Source organism: Dreissena polymorpha, chromosome 16 (genome assembly GCF_020536995.1).
Source record: "Dreissena polymorpha isolate Duluth1 chromosome 16, UMN_Dpol_1.0, whole genome shotgun sequence".
Taxonomy (NCBI): Eukaryota; Metazoa; Mollusca; class Bivalvia; order Myida; family Dreissenidae; genus Dreissena; species Dreissena polymorpha.
The window spans coordinates 34,196,491-34,221,473 of NC_068370.1; the positions used below are offsets into that span (position 1 = coordinate 34,196,491).

Sequence of the window (24,983 nt, forward strand, 5' to 3'; positions counted from 1 at the left end):
ATAGAGTGAAAGACATCACTGAAATGTATTTCCACAAAAAGTCCCACAACTTTTGTGAAGCATTAATTCGGATAATTTTGTTAAACATCGCTTAAAAGAAATACTTTTATATGGACACATTAGACATCCGTACAAACAGTTTTACCCAAAACGCTCAGAATTATTACGTCACTGAAATCACTCTCTTACACTTCGGTTCATTTTATTTACCTCTGTCGAGGGCTCACGGACTACTTTCCACCGCACGTGACTTTTAGTCACATGATCATAGTCGCATATTCAAATGGCCGCGCCCATCGGCTTTGCTTTAACTGCTAGTATTTGAAGTTTTAAACTTGGCGCATGCTATTAAATTTTATTTCATGCACATATTTAATGAAGTGAACATATTGCAATATTAACAATGAGACAAAGGTGTATATTTTCATGAGAAATTAATATAAAATTATCAAGAAGCAGCAATAATTGCTGTTTTGACAAGATTTTGAGTTAATGAGAAATGTTGAATATAAATATTGACCAAAGTAAATAGTCTGTATATGATTTACCAATACAATGCCAGTTTGGTACACATAGACCCTGAAGATGTTTACTCAATTATACTAATTCTATGGTAAAATACAAATCTAAAAAAAAATATTCCAGGCCAACACCCGTGCAGTTGTTTTGTTATTATTGTTTTAACAAAATACTTTAGTACATTTAATTGTCCCATGCTTTTCCTGTAAGGGGACAACTGGAAGCATCTATCATACACTTACAAGTTCAATCAGCAATATTTATAATAATAAAAAATTATATAAGATAAATATTATAATCTGTCAGCAAAGTACAGAATCAAAACTGCACAGAACCAAGCTGCTATAACATTAATTCAATTCTTTACATGATCTTTTAAATAAATAATATATCACCATAATTGTAATACTCATGCCTTTCCCCAGGCTTTTTAAGCACCAGGGCAACCCTGTGCCTAAATCTTTAATTTGATTATTACATTTTCTCACCAATTTGTGTTGCTGTAATTCATCACTATCATGAAAGCCATAAAAATACAAAGATTCAACAGCTTTTTAAAGGCTGATTAGTTTAAATAATTATATTTGTTCAATTATTGCACTTTCTCAATTACAGTAACATTTGATTCAGTGCCTAAAATGAAACAAATTCAAAGGGGTAACCCAGTACCTGGTGAATCACACATATTTTTCCCAGTGCCTTAGCAAATTTCTGGAGAAAGACCTGAATTGCTGATACAGTAGTGCATGTCCTTGTTTTGTTCAATGTCAATATATTTTATTCAGGATATTCAGGAGATACAGCAATGCATCAAAGTACATACATTTAAACATGATTACATGTGACAGGATTTTTTGGATATTCTTCGCAGGTGCAGAGGATGAGTTAAACAACAGAAAACAATAAGAGAAAAGGCGACAGTGTGGGGTGTAAATTCGAATGTCCTTACTTTTTTCTTTCATACACTTGCATACTTTTCCATAATTTATATCTAATTAAAATAAAAAGGAAAACTTAACTTGACTTCATTTGAAACCGTCATGTTCAGCGTTATTTATGTTTCAACATACGCTACCATACCAAAAACTTATTTTTTGAGTCTCTTTTCAATCTAAACAACTCTAAATATACATGTAAATGCAAGCACTTAAGTATAAAAATATTAAAATTTGATCTTAACATTTTATCTATAGGAATGCCATTCATTCTATATGAATGGGTACATATTGCACTGATAAATGTAAAAATTGATTGTAGAAAAATATTTATGTATTAAATAATAACTGTGACAATTTACTACTTTAGATAATAAATGTTGTAAAGACTAATAATGCATGATGGTATATTTTGTTTAAAAAAAATATTGTGAATAATTTGCATATACGGGTAGGGCCTAATGTACCACAAGCTGTTTCAGAATATCAACTTGGTTGGAAATATAAAACTTTAAAAAATGTCATGATACATGTATATTACATTAAGAATGTGTCTAAATTTAACTTCAGTTATTTATCAAAATTAAAGATAACACATGTATCCCAGTAAACCTGTTTAAAGGAAAGTGTAAGAAATTATACTGTTTCATGTAAAAATATTACTGGTAAGAAATCATGATAAATATAAACAACAACAACAACATTTATTTCGGCAATTAAGCTACAAATAAGCTTCTAGCATACAATTTGATAAAGCAAACGGTAATTCTTCAGGTAAAGATAAATAAACACCAGATATTGAATAAAATCTATGTTTTTCTTAATACTTAAGATGCACATTTATTTGCCTTGTAACTCATGGCTTTTTCCAGCTGATTGTATAGCCGTTATTCGGTCATATTCCCGATGGAAAAACATATCCTTTTTACAATTCCAGTAAAAAAAACACCAAAGGATATCATATTTTTAATTTTAAAAATTTAGAAAACTTATAGTATTTTCTCAATGTTGGTTGAATTAACGCTTGAATTCCCAATTTCATGAGTAAAAACAGCAGTATATTTAATTTTTTAATGTTTTGTGTGTGGATATTTTTCACAAACTGAAGTTGTTTTTAATGGTGTATATACTGGTAATGGGAAGTTGATACTGATATTGACATTATCAAATAAAATATTCAGGATCAGTGCTTTATTTATGTATTTACAATGAAATCTTTGATTTCAGGAATATATATGATATTTATAAACTAATCAATGCAATTTTAAACCATTGCAATAATTGTATTGAAATGAAAGTACCAATTGAATATTATCAATAAATGGTTTGTTGCAATTACATCATCTTCTGGAGCCCCTACTAGGATTTGGATCCAAACCTCTTTCCAATCGGGTTGACTGGAAAGTATTCTCTCTTGAAATACAGGAGCAGAAATGAAGAATTCAGCAATGCTAAGCATTTCATTTAAATTTTATTTTATCTTTAAATGGAAATAAGACCTAGAACTGCAGTTTATAGATTTATAGTTTTAAGCATTGTGAACAGAAACAAACATCTACTATTCTACATGTAGGTTAGTTAATATGTTCAGAACTTGATATAAATGATCAATAGTATGATCCCACAATGGTGGCAGTTACAAATTAGCAGGTTACCGGTAACCATGAATACTGATCAAGTAATTAACTACATGTTTTATTGTCCACATGTATCTAACAGCATGATCATAGGCACTGGCCCTGATAGCAAGGGGTAAAGATTCAAGTTCCACATGGCTTTACAATTTTCCCATCCTGCAACATTTGGTGCCAAATGTGGTACCATGGCACAAGCAACTCTCAACAAAATCGGTTCGTGGTTTGAATGGATCAGGTTTACAATGATTCCTGTGACTTGAATTCTCGAACAATTTCCAGCTTGGCAGAGCAGAATGTCAGTGCACGAACTTAGTGATTGTCACTAAAGGGGAGATGTTTTGTGGCGCCTGATAAGCTCAACCAGAAGAGCAAGGGGTCCCAGGTTTAAATCCCGGACTTGCTGCACAATTTTCTCATCCTGTGTCATCTAAACATAAAATACTATAGTATATTTGCAATGCACACTATTAAGTATGTGTATAATTGTTACTGTAAAGCATTAAAAGCAATGTATTGAACAAGCAAAGAAGAAACATTTGTACAGTAATAGTGCTTAGTAAGTATTAAACAACATTAAATAAAGTTGACTAGCAATATTTCAACAATACACATGCACATTTGTAAAAGTGATAATTATCTACATACACTGTCAATGAATGAATGATACAGTTAGCATATCAAAAATAATTATAATGATTATTTAATTAGTCTTTTTGCAAAAGATTACGCTTTTCAAACATGCAGACTGACGATATATTCCCATATTCAGCTATTTCATTTGATTACACATAAACATACACGATATGAAACTTCCAATGTGTTTGTAGATAAACACAATCTTTATATCACCATTTCGGCCTTTGTTTACATTTTAGCGGAGTGATGCTTTCTTATTTTTTTCTGCGTAAATGGGCATGAAAATAGTTCTCATAATTGTTATTAAATATGTCGATAAATTAACAATATATGCAGTTTTCAAAGATAATTACTTTAACAAATTATGCCTGGGGTTCTATATATTTCCATGAAAGAGCGTAAAATTACTTTGATGTGTTTTGCCAAGATTCCTAAAATTGAGCCCGTTGCAGAGATGTATGTTGAGGCACGAACGACAACTCTGCTTGGAGAATGCACTGGAATGTAAACGTCATAGTTCATAGTTGAAAACCGATTGTTTTACTTAAGAACATTTGTCATTTTTCTTTTATGTCATTAAATTAGTCGTCGGAAACACCTCGACGGTATGTAAATTATTATATATTAAAAAGTCGTTGATATGTGAGAAGTAAAAGTACTTTGAGAAATGTATTATTGAAATTTAAAAAAAATCGTGACCCCACTGTATCGCGCTATTTTTATAACTCGTACTATTTCGATATCACTGCCACCTACCGGTTGTTATCCCCCGCCATAGGCAATCAGGGATTGTCCGTCCTTCCGTCCGCCCTTCCGTCCGTCTTTCCGTCCTTCCGTCTGTCCGTCCGGCACTTTTGTGTCCGGAGCCATATCTTGGAAGTGCTTTGGCGGATTTCAATGAAACTTAGTATGAGTATATATATGGATAAGAGGATGATGCACGCCTAATGGCATTGTACACCATCTGTTAAAAACAGAGTTATGGCCCTTTGTATCTTGGAAAAATGCTTTTTTGTGTCCGGAGCCATATCTTGGAAGTGCTTGGGCGGATTTCATTGAAACTTGGTATGAGTATATATAGAGATAAGAGGATGATGCACGCCAAATGGCATTGTACACCATTGGATAATAAAGGAGTTATGGTCATTTGTATCTTGAAATAATGCTTTTTTGAGTGTCAAATATAACACTTTGGTGTCCAGAAGCATATTGGCGGGGGATATCAATTCAACGAATTTGCTTGTTTACGCTAGTTACTCCGTACTTTCGTTTTGTTGTCGTATTTCCAGCGAAAAATGTTCCGAGTCGTGGTAAGTTGCTTTATTTATCTATCGGAAATGATTTTTGAATTGATTTCATCATTTTGTTGCACATTTTGTCTTAAAAAGTATTTATTTTGCTTAACATACTTTTGACAGTTTGCGGTCGTCTGTTAAGTTTGACAGGTACGTCTTTTCCGGTTTTTTTTTTAAATAAAAACTACGGAAGCGCATAGGAGTCAAATATATATTTTAATATTGACTGCATATTTAAGCAATATTTTTTTAATGCAAACTTTAGCTTTCATTTTTGATTGCATGGCAATATTACAGAATTTGAACTAATAATTTTATTTCATTTTTCAGGAACCTCCACCAAATAACAGCGTCAGCTGTACGACAGAGAAAACCTACAGAGGGCGTTTGACTTTAGGCGGGGTCTCTGCGTACAGAGCCGCAAGGAAGTACTCTGTACCTGAAACGACCCTTAGGGACAGGATAAAAGGTCGTGTTGATACAGAAGCTAAAGTAGGAAACGAGACCATTTTCACCATGGACGAAGAAAAAAGCGGTACTCCAAGTAATCGGTACAGTATATGGGGAAAGAGTTTGCCGAGTCTTTGGGTAAAGTCATGAAAACCGACCAAAAAAGCCTTAGTGATAACTGGTTCTATGGCTTTTGTAAACGATGGCCTTAACTGAAATCTCCAAAACCAAAAACTAGATCTATCCAGAGCAAAAACTTCAAGAGAAACACTCAATAAATATTCTGATGAACTTTTCAATGTACTCATAGCCAACAACATTGTAGATAAACCCCAAACAATATTCAATATCGACGAATCTGGTGTGAACAGTGAACACACCCCACCAAAAATCATATGTAACAAGGACACTGTTCCCCAAAATATAACGTCTGCACTGTAATCGACGGTTACCATCATTGCAGCTGGATATGCTGTTGGTAAAAGTGTGCCAACCTTATTATGTCTTCCCAGGACAACGTTGGAATTATGACTTTATGAATGGTGCATGCTCAGAGTCAGCAGGGGAGATATCAAAGTCTGGATGGTCCAATTCATCGGTGTTCCTGCATTACCTGACGAAACATTTCATTTCTTATGTTCCAACAGACAGCGAATATCCAACACTAATACACTTTGACTATCACCGTTCGCATATTTCGTTAACATTGGCTGAATGGGCAAAAGCGAATAATATCATCGTTCTGCCACCACACTCGAGTCATTTAACCCAGCCCCTGGATGTAGGCATTTTCGGGCCTTTTAAAAATATCTACTATCAGGAGTGTCAGCGCTTCATGAAGTTAAATCCTGGCTTAAACATTACCAAATACAACATAGCCGAACTAACATCAAAGCCCTATCTCAAAGCCCTTTCTCCAGAGAATTAAATAACAGCCTTAAAGAAGACAGGAATTTCTCCATTTAACAAATCGGCAATAGATGACTCCAAGATAGCACCATCAACAATATTTCGTGAACCTTACGTTGCATCTGAATCAACCATACATGATAAAGAAAAATACTACACCAATCCAGATGAAGACTGCATTTGATGCACAACATGAATCTGAATCCCAGGCTGTTGATTTCTTCACCAATAAGACGATAACAAAAGCATTGAAGCCAAAACCCAAACGATCTGTGCCTCCATTCAAAATCACAAGCAACTTGATGCACGAAACAATGTCCAGCAACTTACAGGCGCAGCAAACAAAATTGTTGTCCCACTAACTACTGAAGATAAAGAAAAGAACACGACAAAGGGACCTAGGCCAAGTACATCTGGACTCGGCAAACAATTTTGAGTCCTGAGGATGCGAACAGCGATGAGGACATTGAGACTGACTCGGAATCTTGTTGCGTTCGCAATAGATTTGAGCCTCCAGGCATTGACAAATTCCCATACATAACATTGGTTACATAAGGAAAATGTGACAAATGTCCACATTAAAATTATGTACAAATGTGAGAGTAATACGACGGGATACTGAGTGTCTGTGTCCACATTGTGAATAAACATGTTTACAGTCTAACGATTGAAAACGCAGATTAATTCTCAGTGTAAAAGTTAAAACTGTTATAGCATTCGGATGCTAAACTGTAATTAATGTACTGGAGGACAATAGTTTCATAGACAATGACAATAAAATGCCTACTTAAATTAGAATAAATATAATACTTCTTTTTAATCTTGCAGATCATGGGTCTTTGCAGTATTTTGTCATGAATGCATTGGTGACAGTACTCCAACAGCCCGTCTTGGTCCAAAGGGATGTCAAACGCTATTGGACATAAATAGTAAAAACGTAAATAAGCAGTAATAAGGACTTCAGTTGAATGTTGCATCGGGTGACATTGTCCATGTTCAGTGTAGAAAAGATTTCACACGGCCTATCTAGGAGCCAGATATATCTGTCACTAACAATGTGTCACGTGTGTTACGCTCTGATACTCAGTTTGATTTCAAACAAAATTGTTTATTTTGTGCAAATCAAGCAAACTTTTCTTTACAAACAAACAAGAGATCTAGTGCTACATATCTTGTAAGAACTTTACACTTTTAGGAATCTGTTGTAGACGTTTGCAATAAAAGGAAAGATGAGTGGTCCACAGCAATTTTGGCTCGTCTGCCCCACGTCATTGAACTTCCTGCAGCAGAAGCCATATACCACCAGTCGAGTAGTGTGAACTTCAGGACCGGAAAAGGTATTCCAAAATGTTACCGTATGCTTAACGCGAGGCCGAGGATTTACAGAAAATCGACGTATTCAGTGGCTCCATTCAATGCCCGTAACACTTCAAATTAACAGTGCAATTCTAGACTTTACACAGACTTTATTTAAAACCAGTGAACAACATAAAGAAGTCGACAAAACAAGATCGGAAAGAGATTGTAAGGACATGCATACTATAATCAACTATATGCGAGAAAGAAATCCATTTGCACAAGAAGACATAAGTCCTTGCAACATTGATTCAGATTTGGTCGCCGACTCTTCACTCCATGTAGATACTGCCAAAAACATTGTAGAAATATTTTAAACACTATGGTTGGAAACTATGTTCAAGACTTTGATTTTAAAAGGTCCATGCAAGCTATAACATTGGTTGGGGAAAAGGGTACAAATATGTCAACAGGAGAGCATATTCATATCGACACTCAGCTTCTTTTTCAACGACTCACAAGCGTAGCTGATAGATTTGTTGATGATGTTGAAAATATATTACACTATGAACTTTGTGGAGTGCCCTCAGCATTGTTTGATGATTCCGGCATACCTAACGAAGCCCAAAAGGCGATACTGGCTGAAAATATTTGGAAAAAAAGCGATTGCAGATCTACTAAATCACAAAACAAAGTCGTCACAACTTTTGTTTTTGATGGCGGATCCCTCCTGCACAAACTGATATGGAACAAAGAAAGCATGTTTGGTGAGATTTGTCAGGGCTATCTCGAGTTCATTAGAAGAAACTCTCAAGGGGACTCCTGTGTTGTCTTCGATGGCTATCCAGAGAGTCCAACAACCAAGGATACAGCACACATAAGGCAAACAAAAGGCATATGCGGCCAAGCGGTTATTTTTCCACTTGACACTCCGTGTTTAATAAAGAAAGATGTTTTCCTGATACATCTTCAAAACAAACAGAAATTCATTTACTTGCTTGGTAAATACTTGAGCAATCGCGATGTTGAAATCCATCATGCCAATGACGATGCAGACATTAACATTGTGAATATCGCTATTGAAAAGGCAAAAACGAAACAAGTTGTCCTGTTTGGAGAAGATACAGATTTACTTGTGCTATCATGCCATCATTATAAAACTAATCTTCAGAAAATAATTTTTAGATCGGCGTAACGCAAAAAAATAGCCAACACGAAGAGAAGGAATGGGACATCGAAAAAACATGCAATGTGCTTGGTAAGACTGTTTGCTATGATTTGCCATTACTACATGCTCTAACTGGGTGTGACACGACCCCAAGAATGTATGGCATAAGCAAGTCATCTGCATTGAAGATGTTGTCGAAAAGTGTTTAAAAGACAATGCCGCGCTTTTAATGAAGCTACTGATATCAAAACCATTCGAGAAAATGGTGAGCAGCTCATTACCATACTGTACGAAACAGAAAATCCGATATCACTTGACGAAATGCGTTTCAAGAAGTTTTCTGTTAAAGTAGCTAGCAGCACATCTCATGTAGAAGTCAAATCTCTTCCAACCACCTCAGCGGCAGCGAAGGCCCACTCTTTAAGGCTTTACTTCCAGAAAAAGGTATGGATTGGCGACAACTCGCTGAATCCTATTGATTATGGGTGGCAAGTTGTCCAGGGAAAGATGCTTCCTCTGAAATCTTCACTGCCACCGGCACCTGACAAATTGCTTTCCATCATTCACTGCAACTGTAAGCTGACCTGCGATGCAAAAAATGCATTTGTAGAAAACATGGTATTGTATGTTAATACTGTTGTGGTGGATGCAGGGGAGTATCGTGTTCAAATTCCGTAAGACCTATAGAACTGAACATGGATGAAAATGAGACTAGTATGGAATGAATTATTTGCTAGATTGCCGGTATGTAAGTGTACATAGATACAAAATGTCTGTTATCTTTAATACACACGTTCAAGAATTTGTATACTGAATATGCTATGCAATCAATGATTTGCTACAAAAGTGCAACTGATTTCATTTCAGTTAGAATTTATTTTATTTATGTTACTTGTTTTTCCTCATATGCATGTGGTACAGACAATTGATGGATGTTTGGTCATTTAGTCATTTATATGTTTGATTATATTTTGTATATATCTATAAAAGTACTATGCATGACATGATGAGATTTGAATCTTTGATTTGTTGCTGTCAAAATATACACATATTTGTCTATCACTAGGAAGTTTGGATAAGCCTGACAAAAATATGTCAAAGCAAATTTTTAATTTGCATAGATAATACATTTAAAATTGAAACCGCTTGTTATCGACTATGTAACTATTTGTGTAGATGCTATTTTTCAATACCTTATTAATCAGCGGGTTTTTTAAAGCCAAATAAATATATAACATAACACTATTGATTTGTGCCAATAATATAATCTACATGTATATTCATATATTATTGGGTAAATATTTTTATGTATATCCTTTTTGTTGCAAACATTTTTTCAGTGGTCTTACGTATGTAAATAGTACACTGTTTACAGTATAGAAAATGAATTAGTGGGTGGGGTAATTTGACCCCGAAAATAACAATTTCAAATAAAAAAAGCGCATATGGCCAGTACGCAGTAATACAATTTAATTGTAAATTGTTTAGTATAATAAATGTTGCTGTTGTGATGCGAAAAAAATAGTTGAATTCATTGTCAATCGCTGTGGACTAATTTTACTAAACCAGTAAGATCACATGAATTTTTCAATAACTTTATCACCCTCTTGTCTAGAACTAAACAATCTTGTTAATGTAAGCGGGTACACTTGAGGACTTTTTAACACAGTTACCATATATATGTTGTTGAAAATGCTAAAACAAATTATGTTGCAATTAGTTCAAGGTTCGACACTTTTTTCAGCTAAATTGACTGGACTATACCGTTGAAACAAGAGCAGACTATTGTTTGCGCTCTGTTTGTCAGTCAGTCTGTCTGTCACACTTTTCTGGATCCTAAGATAATTTTAAAAGTTCTTCATGTTTTTTTCATGAAACTTGAAAAATGGATAGATGGCAATATGGTGATTATGCACGTCATTTCATTTTGTTTCTGCGTCAAGAATTCTGGTTGCTATGGCAACAAATATATATAAAAAAAAATACTGACAATGGTGGAGTTTCACCGGTAGGAGACCATATTGCTTGGCAATCTCTTGGTAATCTTTGTTTTGTTATTTTTATTAAATTTATTATATAACAAGCTTTCCGTATCATCGAGTCACCTGTTTCGGTCGATGTTACAAATAATCGAAAATATTTTAGATGTAATACAATAAAGTCGGCAAAATAACAAATACGCACAGCAAGACTTATTTACAGTCCATCAATTCATTTATTGCTTCCCCTTTTTCCATAACACGCCTTCCTGTCATAGTCAGTAATTGACTGTAGGAAGTATCGAGTAGAAGTAGAACACCAAGATTCTGCCATGAACACATACGAGGTAAGTTGTGTGCTGCGTAACCTGTTTCGGTCGATTGACTCCAGACCTCAATATTTCGGCGAGGGTTGTCCTATCACTACATTAAAAAAGTAGTGACTGGAGCAGGCCTCAGCATACTCGGAACTAACCAAATCGGTGTTTATGTATGTTTATGCTTATGTTGTAAAAAGAGCAAAACACGTACCGATAATATCAAAAATTATCAAAATGTCGATGAGATTCAATTCAGATCAAAATCTTTACTTGTTATGTCCTCATTTTTTAATAACCACTGCGAGTAGCCGTCGGTGTTGACATTTGCTATGTACACACAAAACGATGACGTCATTCGTAACTTGGATAGAGCACAAAAAATCTACGACCGACCGAAATAGGTGATCGACCAAAAGAGCTGACTGGACGATACTTTTATTTTCATTCAATTGATTACGCTATTTATGACGTTTTTCTGTGACGTAATTTATGTGACAAAAATCACCAGTTTAAGCTATTCGCACGTGAAAAGTTTATAATTATATTTAATAGTTTTGAAGCATCGAACGAAAACAAAAGCGTATTTCGGTTTGTGCATGTGTCGTGCATAATTGGAAGCTTTGATTCGATTTTTGTTTTTGGTGACAGTGGTTAGCATTCGCTACGATCGTTTAAAAAGTGTGATTCAAAATAAATATAGATAAACGGATAGAATAACAGAAAACGGATTGCACGTCGTTGTTATTTTATTATTAAAGGCATCGGATTAAAGTTGTCAAAGAGGTAAGTGTGTCTTTTACTTTTACTTTGGTAAAACCTGTTAAATCTCAAACAGAGGCATCAATCTAACGTGTAGCAGAGTTTCAGTTTCAATCGATATTTGTATTATCTAAATTGCGCGCAACCTGTCATTAAATAATCTTATTATGATTATTTTGTTGATTTGTGGCTAAGACTGAATGTGGACCATTTTTTCCAGTTGAACATCACACGCACACATTCTGAGGGCCGATTATTTATAATGACCCCGCAATTGTGATAATGGCATCAAAAACTGTACAAATGTGTTACTATATATAGTAAGGTATGTTTTATTCATATATAATGTTTCTTTTTCGTGTCGAGCAGTTAATACACCATACTGATCACTGATGCGTACGAGACGCCATATTCATTTTCTCGCGGTAAGTAGGTCAACAGGCATTAGGTCACTTAATCACAATTAACATAAGATATCTGCTTAGAAGCTTAACTTTTAGAATTAGTATCATTAATCATGAAACATTAAATTTGATTTTAACATGAACAGTTTAACAGTTTATCGATCGTTTGAACTGCACCACAGTAATAATTCTACTCTTCCGGACAATGGATGCACCTAAATGTGCTTCCTCTTCTGAGCACTTTAACGGGTGTACAGTGTGCCAGATGTACCCAATGTTTACAAACATCATACTGTCACCATTTGATTAACTTCACATCTGGAAAGTTTACGAGCTGTGGTGGAAAACTTTGTCTAGACGCGCAACATATGTCATCATAAATGGATACATCAGGTGATGAAATAGTGTGCGCTGTGCTGGCGTCATGACAGGTTGCTGTAGACGGCTTTGGTGATGTTGTATGTGACGTTTGATTGGAAACGGTAGTTAGTGAAACCAATATATGTGTATCGTCCATAGCCTTTGAGTTGTATGTCAGTATTTTGCTCTGACATTCCCATTACTTTTATATGTGGTGTGAATTTCTTTTTGGGTCTTTGAACAATATGCGTTATGGTTTCGTTCTCGATGAAGCTTTTTGCAGTGGTTGTTGTCAGTTCTTAGTTTGAAGTTTCAACTTTCTCGGATGGCGGTGTGACGTCTGCGTCCCCTCTTTCTTCATCCAAGTAAATAGACGAGGGAGCTGTCTGTGATTCAGAAATAATGTTCCTGTCAAAGGGGTAGATGCCCGATTTTCGGAAAGCTGAAATTATGTTATCTGGGGAAAATGATTTTGCGTAAGGTCGAGAGGACAGTTTAGCAACTTCATATCTTGTAACACAGACTCCTTGGTTACTATGCATACTAGTATATGAATGGCATTCATGAGAGTAGTGTTTCTTAAGTGGTCCAAAAACATCAACGTCAAGGGGCTGTGTCAAATGGCTTGAATGAGGTGGTAGAATAAACAAAACAACATTATTTTCTTTTCCCCATTCTGTCAGGGTTAAAGACAAATGCGATTTCTGCCCATCATATAAGATCAGAGCAGGAGGGCCAGTTTCGTCGAGTTTCACATGTTTTGAAAAAGGCCTCTGTTAATCCAACCATTATCTGACATACCACCGGCAGAGCCTTGCAACGCAACATCTAAAAGATCATCTGACAACCTTTTTCCTGGAAGATGTAGAAATTTGGTACATGGTTCCCTACGGCGTTTGCTGCCCCGATGATAGTAATATTCTTCGTCCTTGAGAATAGCTTGTGCGAATGTGTTTTTAGCACAAACAATCTTTGGAGGACTGTGTTCTGTTGACAATCCTGACTCGTCAACATTAAAAATTCGTTCCGGTGCATTGAGCAAACTGTTTTTATTCAGAATTTTTTCAAGTTCCTGAAAGTAATTGCATATGTTGTTGGATGCCGCTTTGGCACCTGGCAATCCAAGCTTTTGTGGAGCCACAACTTTCAGTTTTCTTACCATCTTCCCCAAAATGCATAGACTCAGACCTTCCCGCGCTTTCAAAGATTTCCCAAGTGATCGAGCATAATCAGCAGACATATAAATTGTATGTTGCTTATTGTGTAGCCGTATCCAATGTTGGCCATGTGTATTACATGATCAGCAAGCATTTTTTTTTCTTCTTCATCATTTAAGAGACGGACAGGACCTGACCTACAGTCGAGGGTGACGTTATGCCTGGTTCTATCCTTAGTGTGGATTTTGGAACCCAATACAACCTGCTTGCCCAATAATCCGACAAGCCTGACAGAGATGCTTGGAAAGCTCTCATTTAAGATTTCCTTGTCATATGGCTTCTTACCACTTCTTATTTTCTGCAAATAAAATAATTGATCGTCCCACTTTAAGACCCAACCCTTATGATCATTCAGTTTCATCCAAAAGTATTAAATTAAGTGGTTTAAGGCCTAATCTTTAATAGTGATGTGTAACCTCAGTCATTTGGGCGGAGCTTGGAATATTTGCATATGCATGACATCAGAAAAGAGCGAGCAGACGATGTGTATATAAGTTGAAAAACGTAAAAATACTGAAAAAATAAATAGAAATTTTGTTTAATTTGGTGGAAAAATGTATTTCTGATGGATAACAATCACAACTAACCAAAATATTACTACTACTACTACTACTACTACTACTACTACTACTACTACTACTACAACCTACTACTACTACTACTACTACTACTACTTCTACTACTACTACTACTACTACTACTACTACTACTACTGCTACTATTACTACTACTGCTACTACTACTACTACTACTACTACTACTACTACTACTACTACTACTACTACTACTACTACTACTACTACTACTACTACTACTATTACTACTGCTGTAATATCATTACGATGTAAATACTAGAATGATATATCATCTTATAACACAATATTCACTCAAACAATAACTAAACAATATCAAATACAACGAAGCCGAACCATTGGGCGATTCCGTACATTATCTTTTAGGCGATTCCGTACATTATCTTTCATAGTACATTGAAATAACTCCATTTACTAGATAAAAGCACACGATGGCACATTTTATTAAATTTACGTCTTTATATTCTAATCAAATTATTTAGACTATATTAATGAAAGACTGCTATATAAGCCTTTACAAAGTTTTTTCTATACACACGTTTATTTACATCAGATGAAGTCACCAATCACATGTTGTTGTTTTTCGTCGATTTTTCGTCTTTGCCTGACCCATTCACGCAATATCCATATCGATGACAGGAAACCATAACTATAAGACGCCTCATACTCATAGATAGTTCTCTCCCCTGCTATTTCGTTCAGGTAATATGGGAGAAAACTGTGTGGAATCGGGCAGTCTGTTATCTCAAATACGTAAGTACAAGTGAACATTATTTACTTCAATTGTGTTTCTACTTTCGCGCATTCAAGCTGTATATTTGAAATGTTAAGGTCTCTTAAACAACAATATATATTTAATTTTAAATATAACCTGTTAGTGAATGTAATTGTAAGTATTAAAATTGCAAAATATTTGAAGTTGAAACGTCACTCCTACTTTCGATTTGCATCTTATGTCAATATGGTCTGATTTCGTTTCGCATATTAATGATTAAGTACGTTTGTAAAAGTTGCTTGATTATGTTAGCTTTTATATTTTTAATTCGCAATTTATCGCACTACCAATATGACTTGTATGGGGGATTTGAACAATTTCAAGTGTTACACTTCACCTACTTTCGTTTTGTTTTTATTTTAAGAAAAAGGAGTACAGTCAACTCGCCAATAGGGGGTAACACTTATAGGGGGTCACTATCGTGTATTTCATGAAAAACATATAATCAAATCAAAAACAGTTGTTGCATAGTGTGTCCCTTGGATAAATGTTCAATTTTTCTAATTTATAAAAAGACGCTCCAACTGTTGATCTGACGGGGGGGGGGAGATAATGCTGTAAGCAGTGATCCTTTATTGGCGATAGTTAATGCTTTTGTGTACATCATTTTAATTTATTATAGGAAATGTTTATTTATTTTCAATGAAACCTTTTTTAATCTGCAATATGGTTAGATGACAGCGTTATAAACTGTTTATTTTATAGTGTTTGTGATCATATGATATGTTTTATTGTCGTACTCTCATTGGTCATTTTTGCAAAAAAATCAGAAGTGTACTGCTGCAAAATAAATTAATAATACAGAAAAATGATATAAAAGCATTTATTTTTACATCTTGTCACATATATACAAAAGCCAAAAGGACCAAATTCTAATGGAAATATTTAACTTTTTTGGCATGTGATTCTCCATTGGCAAGTTGATAGTATATCGAATATCTGATTTAACCACGACCTTATTGCTGTGTGTAAAATATTGGTTAATTTATTTGCATGCCAACGTTTTGATCATTTCCGATATTATTGCGTGTCATATTTTTAAATATTACTTCGCAGTTTGACTCGGTACTTGGTCACTAAATCGTCCGGGGAAGACATAATTGACTATCGATAAACGTTTATAGCACGATAGTGCTTTCAAGATTTGGAAACAAAAACTACCGAAATAACAAAAACTACCGAAATAATATAGTGCCATGATAATACAGAACCCGTTTCATTATCTACCCACAAATGGTTGCCGTACTCGTTCAGTTGGTATGAAAATCGTTTTTGAAAGACTGAATAGGCTACCGAAATTTGCCAGTTTGATATAAATAACCAAGATTGACTTTAATTTTCTATCGAAACGTATTGTCCTAAGATGTTCCATTTAGAAGAATCAAAGGTATGCGAAAATTCGTATTTTGCCATATGCGGTTATCGTAGCTACGGTCCAGCCTGCGCATCTCCCAGAAGGTCAGGAGATACATAATAAGGCCACGAAACCTTGTGTGATTTATAGCGGACATCGCAGCTTATGACCAGACTGCGCAACTGCGCAGACGGTGCTTTAGCTACGCTAGCCAACACACCATAAGACCCATTTTCGCGTAACACGGCTTTAAAAGTATGATTTGCATGTTTGTAAAAAAAACTGTATGTTAATCAAATATAAGAATACCATATATTTAGAAGGTAAAAAAAAACCTCATAATAAACAATGTGAGGACACATATGATGTGATCTCCCGTACTATATTTTTTAGTAACGAACATTTACGTGTTGTTTGCATAAACGTGCAATTAATAACACACATTTCATTCGGTAAATATGCGACAAGCAAGTGACAAAAAAAACAATTTAAACCTTTTTATTGAATTTTATTATTAAAAAATAACCCCGTAGTTTTCTAACTTTATTTTAAAGGCAGGATATTTTAGCGTTTTCGATCGACAAAATCGACCATGGCGATTGAATCGGTCAGATTAAAAAAAGTCAAGGCTACTCTATGCATGTATCAGTATTCCCTAATTTAAAAGAGCTCGGTCAGCAGCTGGAGCTTGTACGTCGCGACCGAGGCGAGTGTCACTCGCAGAAGATTTTCTTGAAGACTCCGAAGAATCGCCATGAGGAATGGTAATTGTCAAAAGGTGGATAGTAGATTCACTACATCGTCTGAGTAGAGTCGGATAGGGAACTTCTGTGGGCGGCTCTGTTAATCAAACGAGTACCGTCTTACCTCGACCCGGACGTCCTTTCCCGCTGGTAATTGTCCGTAGGTGGATAGTGGTTTCACTACATCGCCGGAAGATGGACAGGAGCAGCGGAGGTGGCAGCGCAAAGGACGGACGGAGCGAACCTTGGGCATGGATACAGGCAAGATTTTCGTGGGAGATATGAAGATAATGGAAGTGTCCCACGACTGCGGTACTCAGTACGCTGAACGTGCTGGGGAAACCGTTCTGGGGTTCGGATTGAAGGCTTGTGGCGTTTAGAGAGGCCGTAAAAGCGGCGCAGCGCGCAAGGAGCGAGAAAAAAGGTCTTTTTCAATTGTCAGCTATCCCTTGGCGAAGTAACCTTGTCCTTTAAAGGGGACTTTTCACAGATTTTGGCATATTTTGAAGTTTGTCATTAAATGTTTTATATTGATAAATGAATGTTTTATATTGATAAATGTAAATATTGGATCTTAAAAGCTCCAGTAAAAAATCAAGAATCAAATTTAAAAAAGGAAAAAAAAGTAGCCGGTACCAGGGCTCGAACCAGTGACCCCTGGAGTCCTGGCGTAAGTCTGAAGTAAAAACGCAATAGCCCTCTCGGCTATTCCGCCGGGTATACGCAGTTGAGTATTTTATACCCTATATAAGCAATCTTCGTAGTTTCGTAAATTTAAACGACAACAACAGAACTATCCAAATTATTCAATCGTTTTGCGTCGCAACGCTTTATAATTTTTAGGTTTTCAAATCTCAAAAGATTCATATAATGGCTATATTGGACTATGGTAATTGTTCAGTAATCGTCGGTCAATTAAGTAATCGTTTACCGTTGATTGTTTAACAAATAATTACAGTTTCACCATTTACGTAATATAAAACGATAATCAATACAGTACATTAAAGCCAATGTCGGGCATCATCCTCACACACTGTAAACAATAGTTACTTATGAAAAGTTAAAAGTAAATGGTGAGCAATTGAATCCGTATGGAGAGTAAGTTGTGAAAATAATAACCTTTAAAGTTTTTAATTCCATTGTATGTATATTTCGCTTTTATATAGCCATGTGTTCATATTTGCAATTCAGTACATGTAGTATTTTATGATGACAATTTTAATAGGAATAAATGCACACGATAAGAAAGTATTGACCCATTGAAACTATTGAAGAAATACGTTAATTTACGACTTAAACATTGCATTAGATGGTACGTTCATAAAAATATTGCTGACGGGTGGGAGAGTAGAAGAGTTACACGTTAATTTCAGTACATGAAAATGAATAAAAATGAAATGGAAATACATTAAATGAAGCATTTAATTTCAGGCGAAAAATATATTAAATTATAATGCAATGTTATTTGATTGAGCATTTATTACAATACTCTTTGATACCAATACATTTATTATTAGAATTATGTTATTGTTAATTCTTTTTAGACTCATAGACATGTCTTTAGCGCCAACTTAGATATACGTTGAATTTCTTTTGCAGCGATGTTATCATAAGTTGGATTTGTGTGAATCCTGTATGTAATTATGATAGATTTTAAATCAAAGTCATTTTCTTCCTTTGCGGTTTTTTCTTCAAAATCTCACCACTGTGGACAGTAAAAAGTAAATTATATTGGTGTTTGCAGGTTTTGTGGCCGTCCGATTGGTCTACGTTGAAAAGTCGAACTACATGTACTGTCACTGTAAGTAATATTAAATACGTTCAAAGAGCGAACAACTGCTGTGCCGTCATCGCTTTGATTATTGATGACTTAAACAAAATATATATTTACATACATAAATAACTGAAGTTCCACATTGAACTTATAGCAGTAGACAATAAGTTTCGATTTCAGCTGATTTGCATTTCATTTTATGACATAACATGCTCAATGGCCCGACTCCGCCCATTTTATATCACACAAATTAAATTGTTGTGTTTCAGCAACCCATTAGCAAAGAATTGTTGAAGTGGACGACAGCCTTTGCAAAAGGTACGAAATACTGAAAAAATATGCATGCTTATAACTCATACAATAAATTTACTACATCAATGACGCACGTTACATATGATTCATTATAAACAATTGAGAGTGATTAAAAAAATAATCTGGACTTTTTTCCTTTTGTGCCGCCCCGTATAAACCCACCTGTCGTTCAAGATCAGGTCAATTCTATTTGTTAAAAGGATCTTTTCACGTTTTGGTAAATTGACAAAATTGATAAATGTTGTTTCAGATTCGCAAATTTTCTTTTTAGTTAGGATATGTGTGAGGAAACAGTAATACTGAACATTTAATAGTGTCTAATATAGCCACTATATGCATCTTTTGACGATTTAAAAACCTTAAAATTATAGAGCGTTGCAACGCGAAACGATTGAATAATTTGGAGAGTTCTGTTGTTGTTTAATTTTGTGAAACTACGAAGATTTCGTATATATAGTACAAAATACGTCACTCATTTATACTTGGCAGGTTGGCCGAGCGATCTAATTCGTTTTTACTCCAGGACTCCGGGATCACTGGTTCGAGCCCTTCTGCGGGCTACTTTTTTCCTTTTTTTAAACTTTATTTTTGATTTTTACTAGAGCTTTTTAGATCCAATGTTTACATTTATCAATATAAAGCATTTAATGACAAACTTCAAAACATGCCGAAATCTGTGAAAAGGCCCCTTTAAATGTCAAGAAACAATTAAACGTGTGTGAGCATGGGACCAAGAAATCACATTGGATACAGCCATTAGCCTATTCATAAGCGGCTCTCGATCTACTTGAGTTCTCGTTTTTTTACACCGAGTAGAAAAGTTACGATTTGTTTTAAACACAGCTTAATTTATCTTTTGCAACAATGTATTGAATATATGACATGCCCTTTGTCATTAACAGATTGCGCCTCCAGTCAAATATGGCATCAAAGGCATTGGAGGGGCAAGACAAGAGCAGAGACCTATCTGTTGCCATCCACAAGGGTCTGACAGAGCTGTGGTTGGACGAAGTGTGTACAGATTTTGAAATAGTAACTGACACCAAGACATTCCGCTGTCACAAAGTAGTTCTTGCTGCCATGTCAGACTACTTTCGCGCCATGTTTAGCTCCGGAATGACAGAAGCGATTGAGAACAGGGCGACGTTTCAAGATATTTCTGCGGACGCGTTTGAAATACTTTTTGAAATTCTATACCCACGAAAAAAGAACATGAATATCTTCGAAAACAAATCCGAGGAAGACGTTACAGCACTTCTCAATATGTCCATGAGATTTCAAATGAAATTCCTGCAAGAAATATGCACTGAATATTTTGCAGCAACGATGTCTGTAACCAACTGTGTTGAAAGATGGAAAACTGGTCAATTAATTTTATGCGACTCCGTAACTAAAATGGCTTGGGATTTCATTCTCGACGAGTTTGGAGACTTGGTAGAGGAGCCCGTTTTATTGACATTAGAGTTTGAAGATTTAAATAAGATCCTAAATGATCCAAATCTGTACGTTAAAGAAGAGACCATTATTTGGAAAGCAATCAAAAAATGGATATCCGTTGAAGAAGATAGTCGTAAGAAGCATTTCTTTACGCTGTTCAAGAACTGTTGCCTGTCGGAAATCGACCAGGACTTTTTCCTTGAAAATATCGCATTTGATCCATTGGTCAGAGGCAGCGACGATGTGTCGTGTTTAGTAAAAGAAGCTGTTTTACTTACAAAGCACCCAGGTAACCATGGGAACGTAGAACTGACATTTCGTAATTGCTACACAAAACATCAGACATTGATTGCCCTATGCAAATCTAATGATGACTTTGATCAAGTTGGAAAGATAAGACCCTTTGGCAAGAAACAAAGTTCAACGGACGTTGCCACGTTGGATGTGTACAGTTTGGATTTCACTTCACGCAACTTGAAACGCACGGGGTCTCTGGATGGCGTCGGTTCTAGACCTGCTTGCTGTGTTCATGGCGACGCTCTTTATATTGTTGGCGGAACCGATGGCACTTTGATGAAACTTAAAGGGCCATCTATGGGAACCGTCAATCTTGAAGACATGCCAACGCCGCTTGAAGGTCACACCATGGCGGCGGTGGATGGATGTTTGTTTGTCCTTGGTGGAAAACATGCTTTTCAAGCTAACTCTTCCGTGTTCGCCTATTTTTTAGATACCAATCAGTGGAGGGAGGAGGGAGAAATTCTTGCCCCAGTTGTGGGAGCTTCCTCAATTGCTGTCAATGGGGTAATATACATCGTTGGAGGCAAGCTTGGTCACAATCCAGCCGATTGCATACAGTCTTATGATACCCGAGACAAAGCTTGCAGTATTTTCTATTCACTGCCTTCTCCGTGTGAATTCTCTCGCACACTCTGCAGAGGTGTTTTTCTATATATAGTATCGTCATCCGGCGAAGTCTTTAAGATTTCTACGACGGCTGGAACATGTGAAACTGTTGCTATGATTGCAAACTTTAACCGAAAAAACTTCGGAATCGATTTACGCGATGGTAAATTGTATATCTTTGGCGGCCTTGGAGTGGTTGCCATACAAGAGCCTAAAGTGAAGCACCAAGAGCTCGAACTTGATAGCGGAGATGAAGAGGACGAGGAAGAAGGCCACGAAATTGAAATGTCACTTCCAGAGTCATTTAAAGAAGATTCACAGTTGGTTTCGTTTGAAAACCGGATGGTTCATGAAGTCCTTGTTGTGGACACTAAGACAGGAGAGATAACTGGTAGCGAGCCCCTCCAGACGGCCATGCAGGTGATGGGTTGTGGACTCCTCGTACATGACATCGTGAAATGAGGTTGAGTGTTGATGTGTGTTTTGGGTTTGATTTGTTAATTAACCCTATAAACAGTTACATAAGTTGCCATTAAATGCTATGCATGGAGTGCGTTTAATTTGATTGTTGTATGATTTATATATGAGATGAACACTGACATCATTAAAACGTAATTGTAACTGGGGTGAATATTTATTTTATTACTTTGTTAAAATATTTAGTCAGCGTCACAATATGTCGATAACATTTACATGTATTTGAAAATCGAATTATTACTGGTTTGTTTTGTGGTTTGTTGTATGCATTTGTTGAAATAGAATTCATACATTTTTTATTATTAGCGAGGCTGTTTTCGGAGAAAACACGAGGTATTGTCATAGCCTGCGAGTCGTCCGCCGTCAGCCGTCCGACGGCGTCGTGCTAAAACCTTTACATTGGCTCTAACATCAAAGTGCTTCCACCTACAACTTTGAAACTTCATTTGTAGATGCACATTAATGAGTTCTATACGCCACACCCATTTTGGGTCACTAGGTCAAAGGTCAAGGTCACTGTGACCTCTAAAACAAATATATAAAAATATGGCAAGCTTTCGCAGCCAAGCGTGGCACCCGTTATGCGGTGCTCTTGCTTTAATTTATATTATTATGTATGTTTCATGTGAGCATGATTTCTAGATTAATTGCGCAGCGTGTGTAATATCGGAAATTTGTGATATGTTTAATGTTTATTTTGTTATGTTCGACAATAGCTTTTTAAATACAGAGACATTTCAGAATTACTAAATAGCATTGTTATAAAATAAAATGCGTTGGATCGAATGCATTGAGTTTTTTTTTCGCTACATGGACACTTTTGCCCCAACTTTGACGACCGATTAAAAGTTAATGAACCATTTCGCGTTTTCATTCGATTTATAATTTGCATTAATTACATTCAAGCTAAAGGGCAATGCGTGTTATATGGAATGTCCATATGGGATCACAGGACCTGTACTAATCAACAACAGCATGCCTTTTGAAATTAAATACATTAACACAATTATTGGCTTGATTTTACTCGAACAAAATACATCTACAGACTTAAAATCTCAGATAATTAAACGAAAGTTATATTTAAAAGAAAGACTTGACAACATATAACTAAATTCAAGTTTGGGTTATGGACTTTTATGTGAAAGTTCGTACATTGCATTACATTGTGATTGCAGAATCTATATGAATTGCTGAAACATGGACACATGCCCTCGGTCGCTTTACTGAGACCGACGGAACTGAACTGTCATGGGCAGCTTATGTGATGTTTCCTTGACCAAGCAACCTATCGTTAAAACAGATGTTTTCATAGTTTCACAACGATTTAGAAATAATATGACATATGAAGTGTTCATAAGGATGCTTTATATGCTTTATAAGGAAAACTGCCTAGTGATCTGGTTGTCATGTTTTACATTTAATTCAAAGAAACAAACAGGGCGATGCTTCTTTTTACCACACGGACATTATTGGGACAACATTGTTATGAGACCGCAATTCAGTGTTATATTCCAAAGATAACCACTCTGGGTCCGGGCATTGTAATTTCGGGGAAGACTTTGGAAGAAATGTTCCTTTATTAGTCTGTAAAAATCGTGTTTTTCCCATCTGGAGTGGCCTTTTCGACCCCAGGGAATGACTTAAACAGACGTAGTAGAGGACCACTAAACGATGCTGCACCCTTAATCTAATCCCCTGACATTTTCAGTTTTAGAGAAGATTGTGAAGTTTTCATTGTGAATGTTTATTTTAGTCTGATTACCTACTTAAGAAACGTACTGTAACAATTTGAACAACTTCGAGAGTAACCCAAGAATCCTCACTGTGAAATTGTGTTATAATCTGTGTACGGGATCAGGAGTATAAGGTGAATAAAATCATGCTGACGGACGACGGGCATCACAGTATCATAAAGCAACCAATGAGAACTGTGTGTTCATGTGAGCAGGATAACATGACAAATATCAGATGTTTCATAACTTGTGTGCGTTTTTGGAAAGTCTATATGTTGTATTCATACTATTGCAAAATACTGAATAGTGTAAATAAGTTACGTCTTTCTTGATGAATAAAAAAATTGACACTTTGTTGATATTTTAATGTTGACTTAGTTTACATTTATGTCAATAAATAATTCATTAGGTTTTGGTTGCCAAATTGCATTCACATACCTTCAACCAACATACACAAAAAACGTTCAGATATATACGTAAATAACACGTTATAAATCAACAAATCAATTGGGTGTCGACTGAATACTGGTATTCGCTTCACTTCATAATTTATTTTATTCTATGCTTCAAATCAAGCCACCAATTTTATTTGCGATAAAATATACGTACAATATCTAGTATGTATGTGTACAGAAATTCACAATTGAGAAATCTATTTAAATCTAAAACTTATTTGTAATGATTGCTGCATAGTTTGAAGAAATGAGAAAAAAATATACTACCGTTACATATATAAGACATTCTCTTGCATTTAATAGCATTTTAAACCAGACATGGCTAGTTTTCTTAACACTTTGTTGTATTTACATATTTGGACGATAGACTTTGGTATTAATGTTTTCCGTACATCTGAATAATAAGGACATATAAGAACAAAGTGATATTCATCCTCGATATCACGTTAAATTAGCTATGTTATGGATGTTATGTAATCGCCCATTCATGATACGAATATTGGTAGCTCTTCATATATCTAATAGGTAGTCTCCAAATCG

At 35.6% G+C, this 24,983-nt stretch overlaps 1 protein-coding gene and 1 long non-coding RNA gene across 7 annotated transcripts in view; one reads left to right on the forward strand and one right to left on the reverse strand.

Annotated features, from left to right (window-relative positions):
* Positions 1–945: 945 nt before the first annotated feature.
* Positions 946–24,983, reverse strand: part of LOC127861407 (uncharacterized) — a 132,245-nt gene continuing 108,207 nt past the window's right edge. The window contains exons 2-3 of the long non-coding RNA XR_008040206.1: positions 4,136–4,224; positions 946–3,518 (exon numbers count right to left, since the gene is read on the reverse strand). This is a non-coding gene — a long non-coding RNA (uncharacterized LOC127861407). The remainder of the gene's footprint in view (positions 3,519–4,135; positions 4,225–24,983) is intronic.
* On the forward strand, positions 15,126–23,041 carry LOC127861386 (kelch-like protein 6). Of its 6 annotated transcripts, none has more exons than XM_052399824.1 (4): positions 15,126–15,230; positions 19,094–19,150; positions 19,393–19,441; positions 20,338–23,041. In XM_052399824.1, the coding sequence occupies exon 4, from the start codon at positions 20,357–20,359 to the stop codon at positions 22,238–22,240; it is 1,884 nt and encodes a 627-aa protein (XP_052255784.1). In that variant the 5' UTR covers positions 15,126–15,230; positions 19,094–19,150; positions 19,393–19,441; positions 20,338–20,356; the 3' UTR covers positions 22,241–23,041. The 6 variants fall into 6 exon arrangements, with proteins under 6 accessions (XP_052255784.1, XP_052255786.1, XP_052255788.1 ...); XM_052399825.1 differs by lacking the exon at positions 15,126–15,230 and adding an exon at positions 15,238–15,366; XM_052399826.1 differs by lacking the exon at positions 19,393–19,441 and having other exon boundaries at positions 15,128–15,230.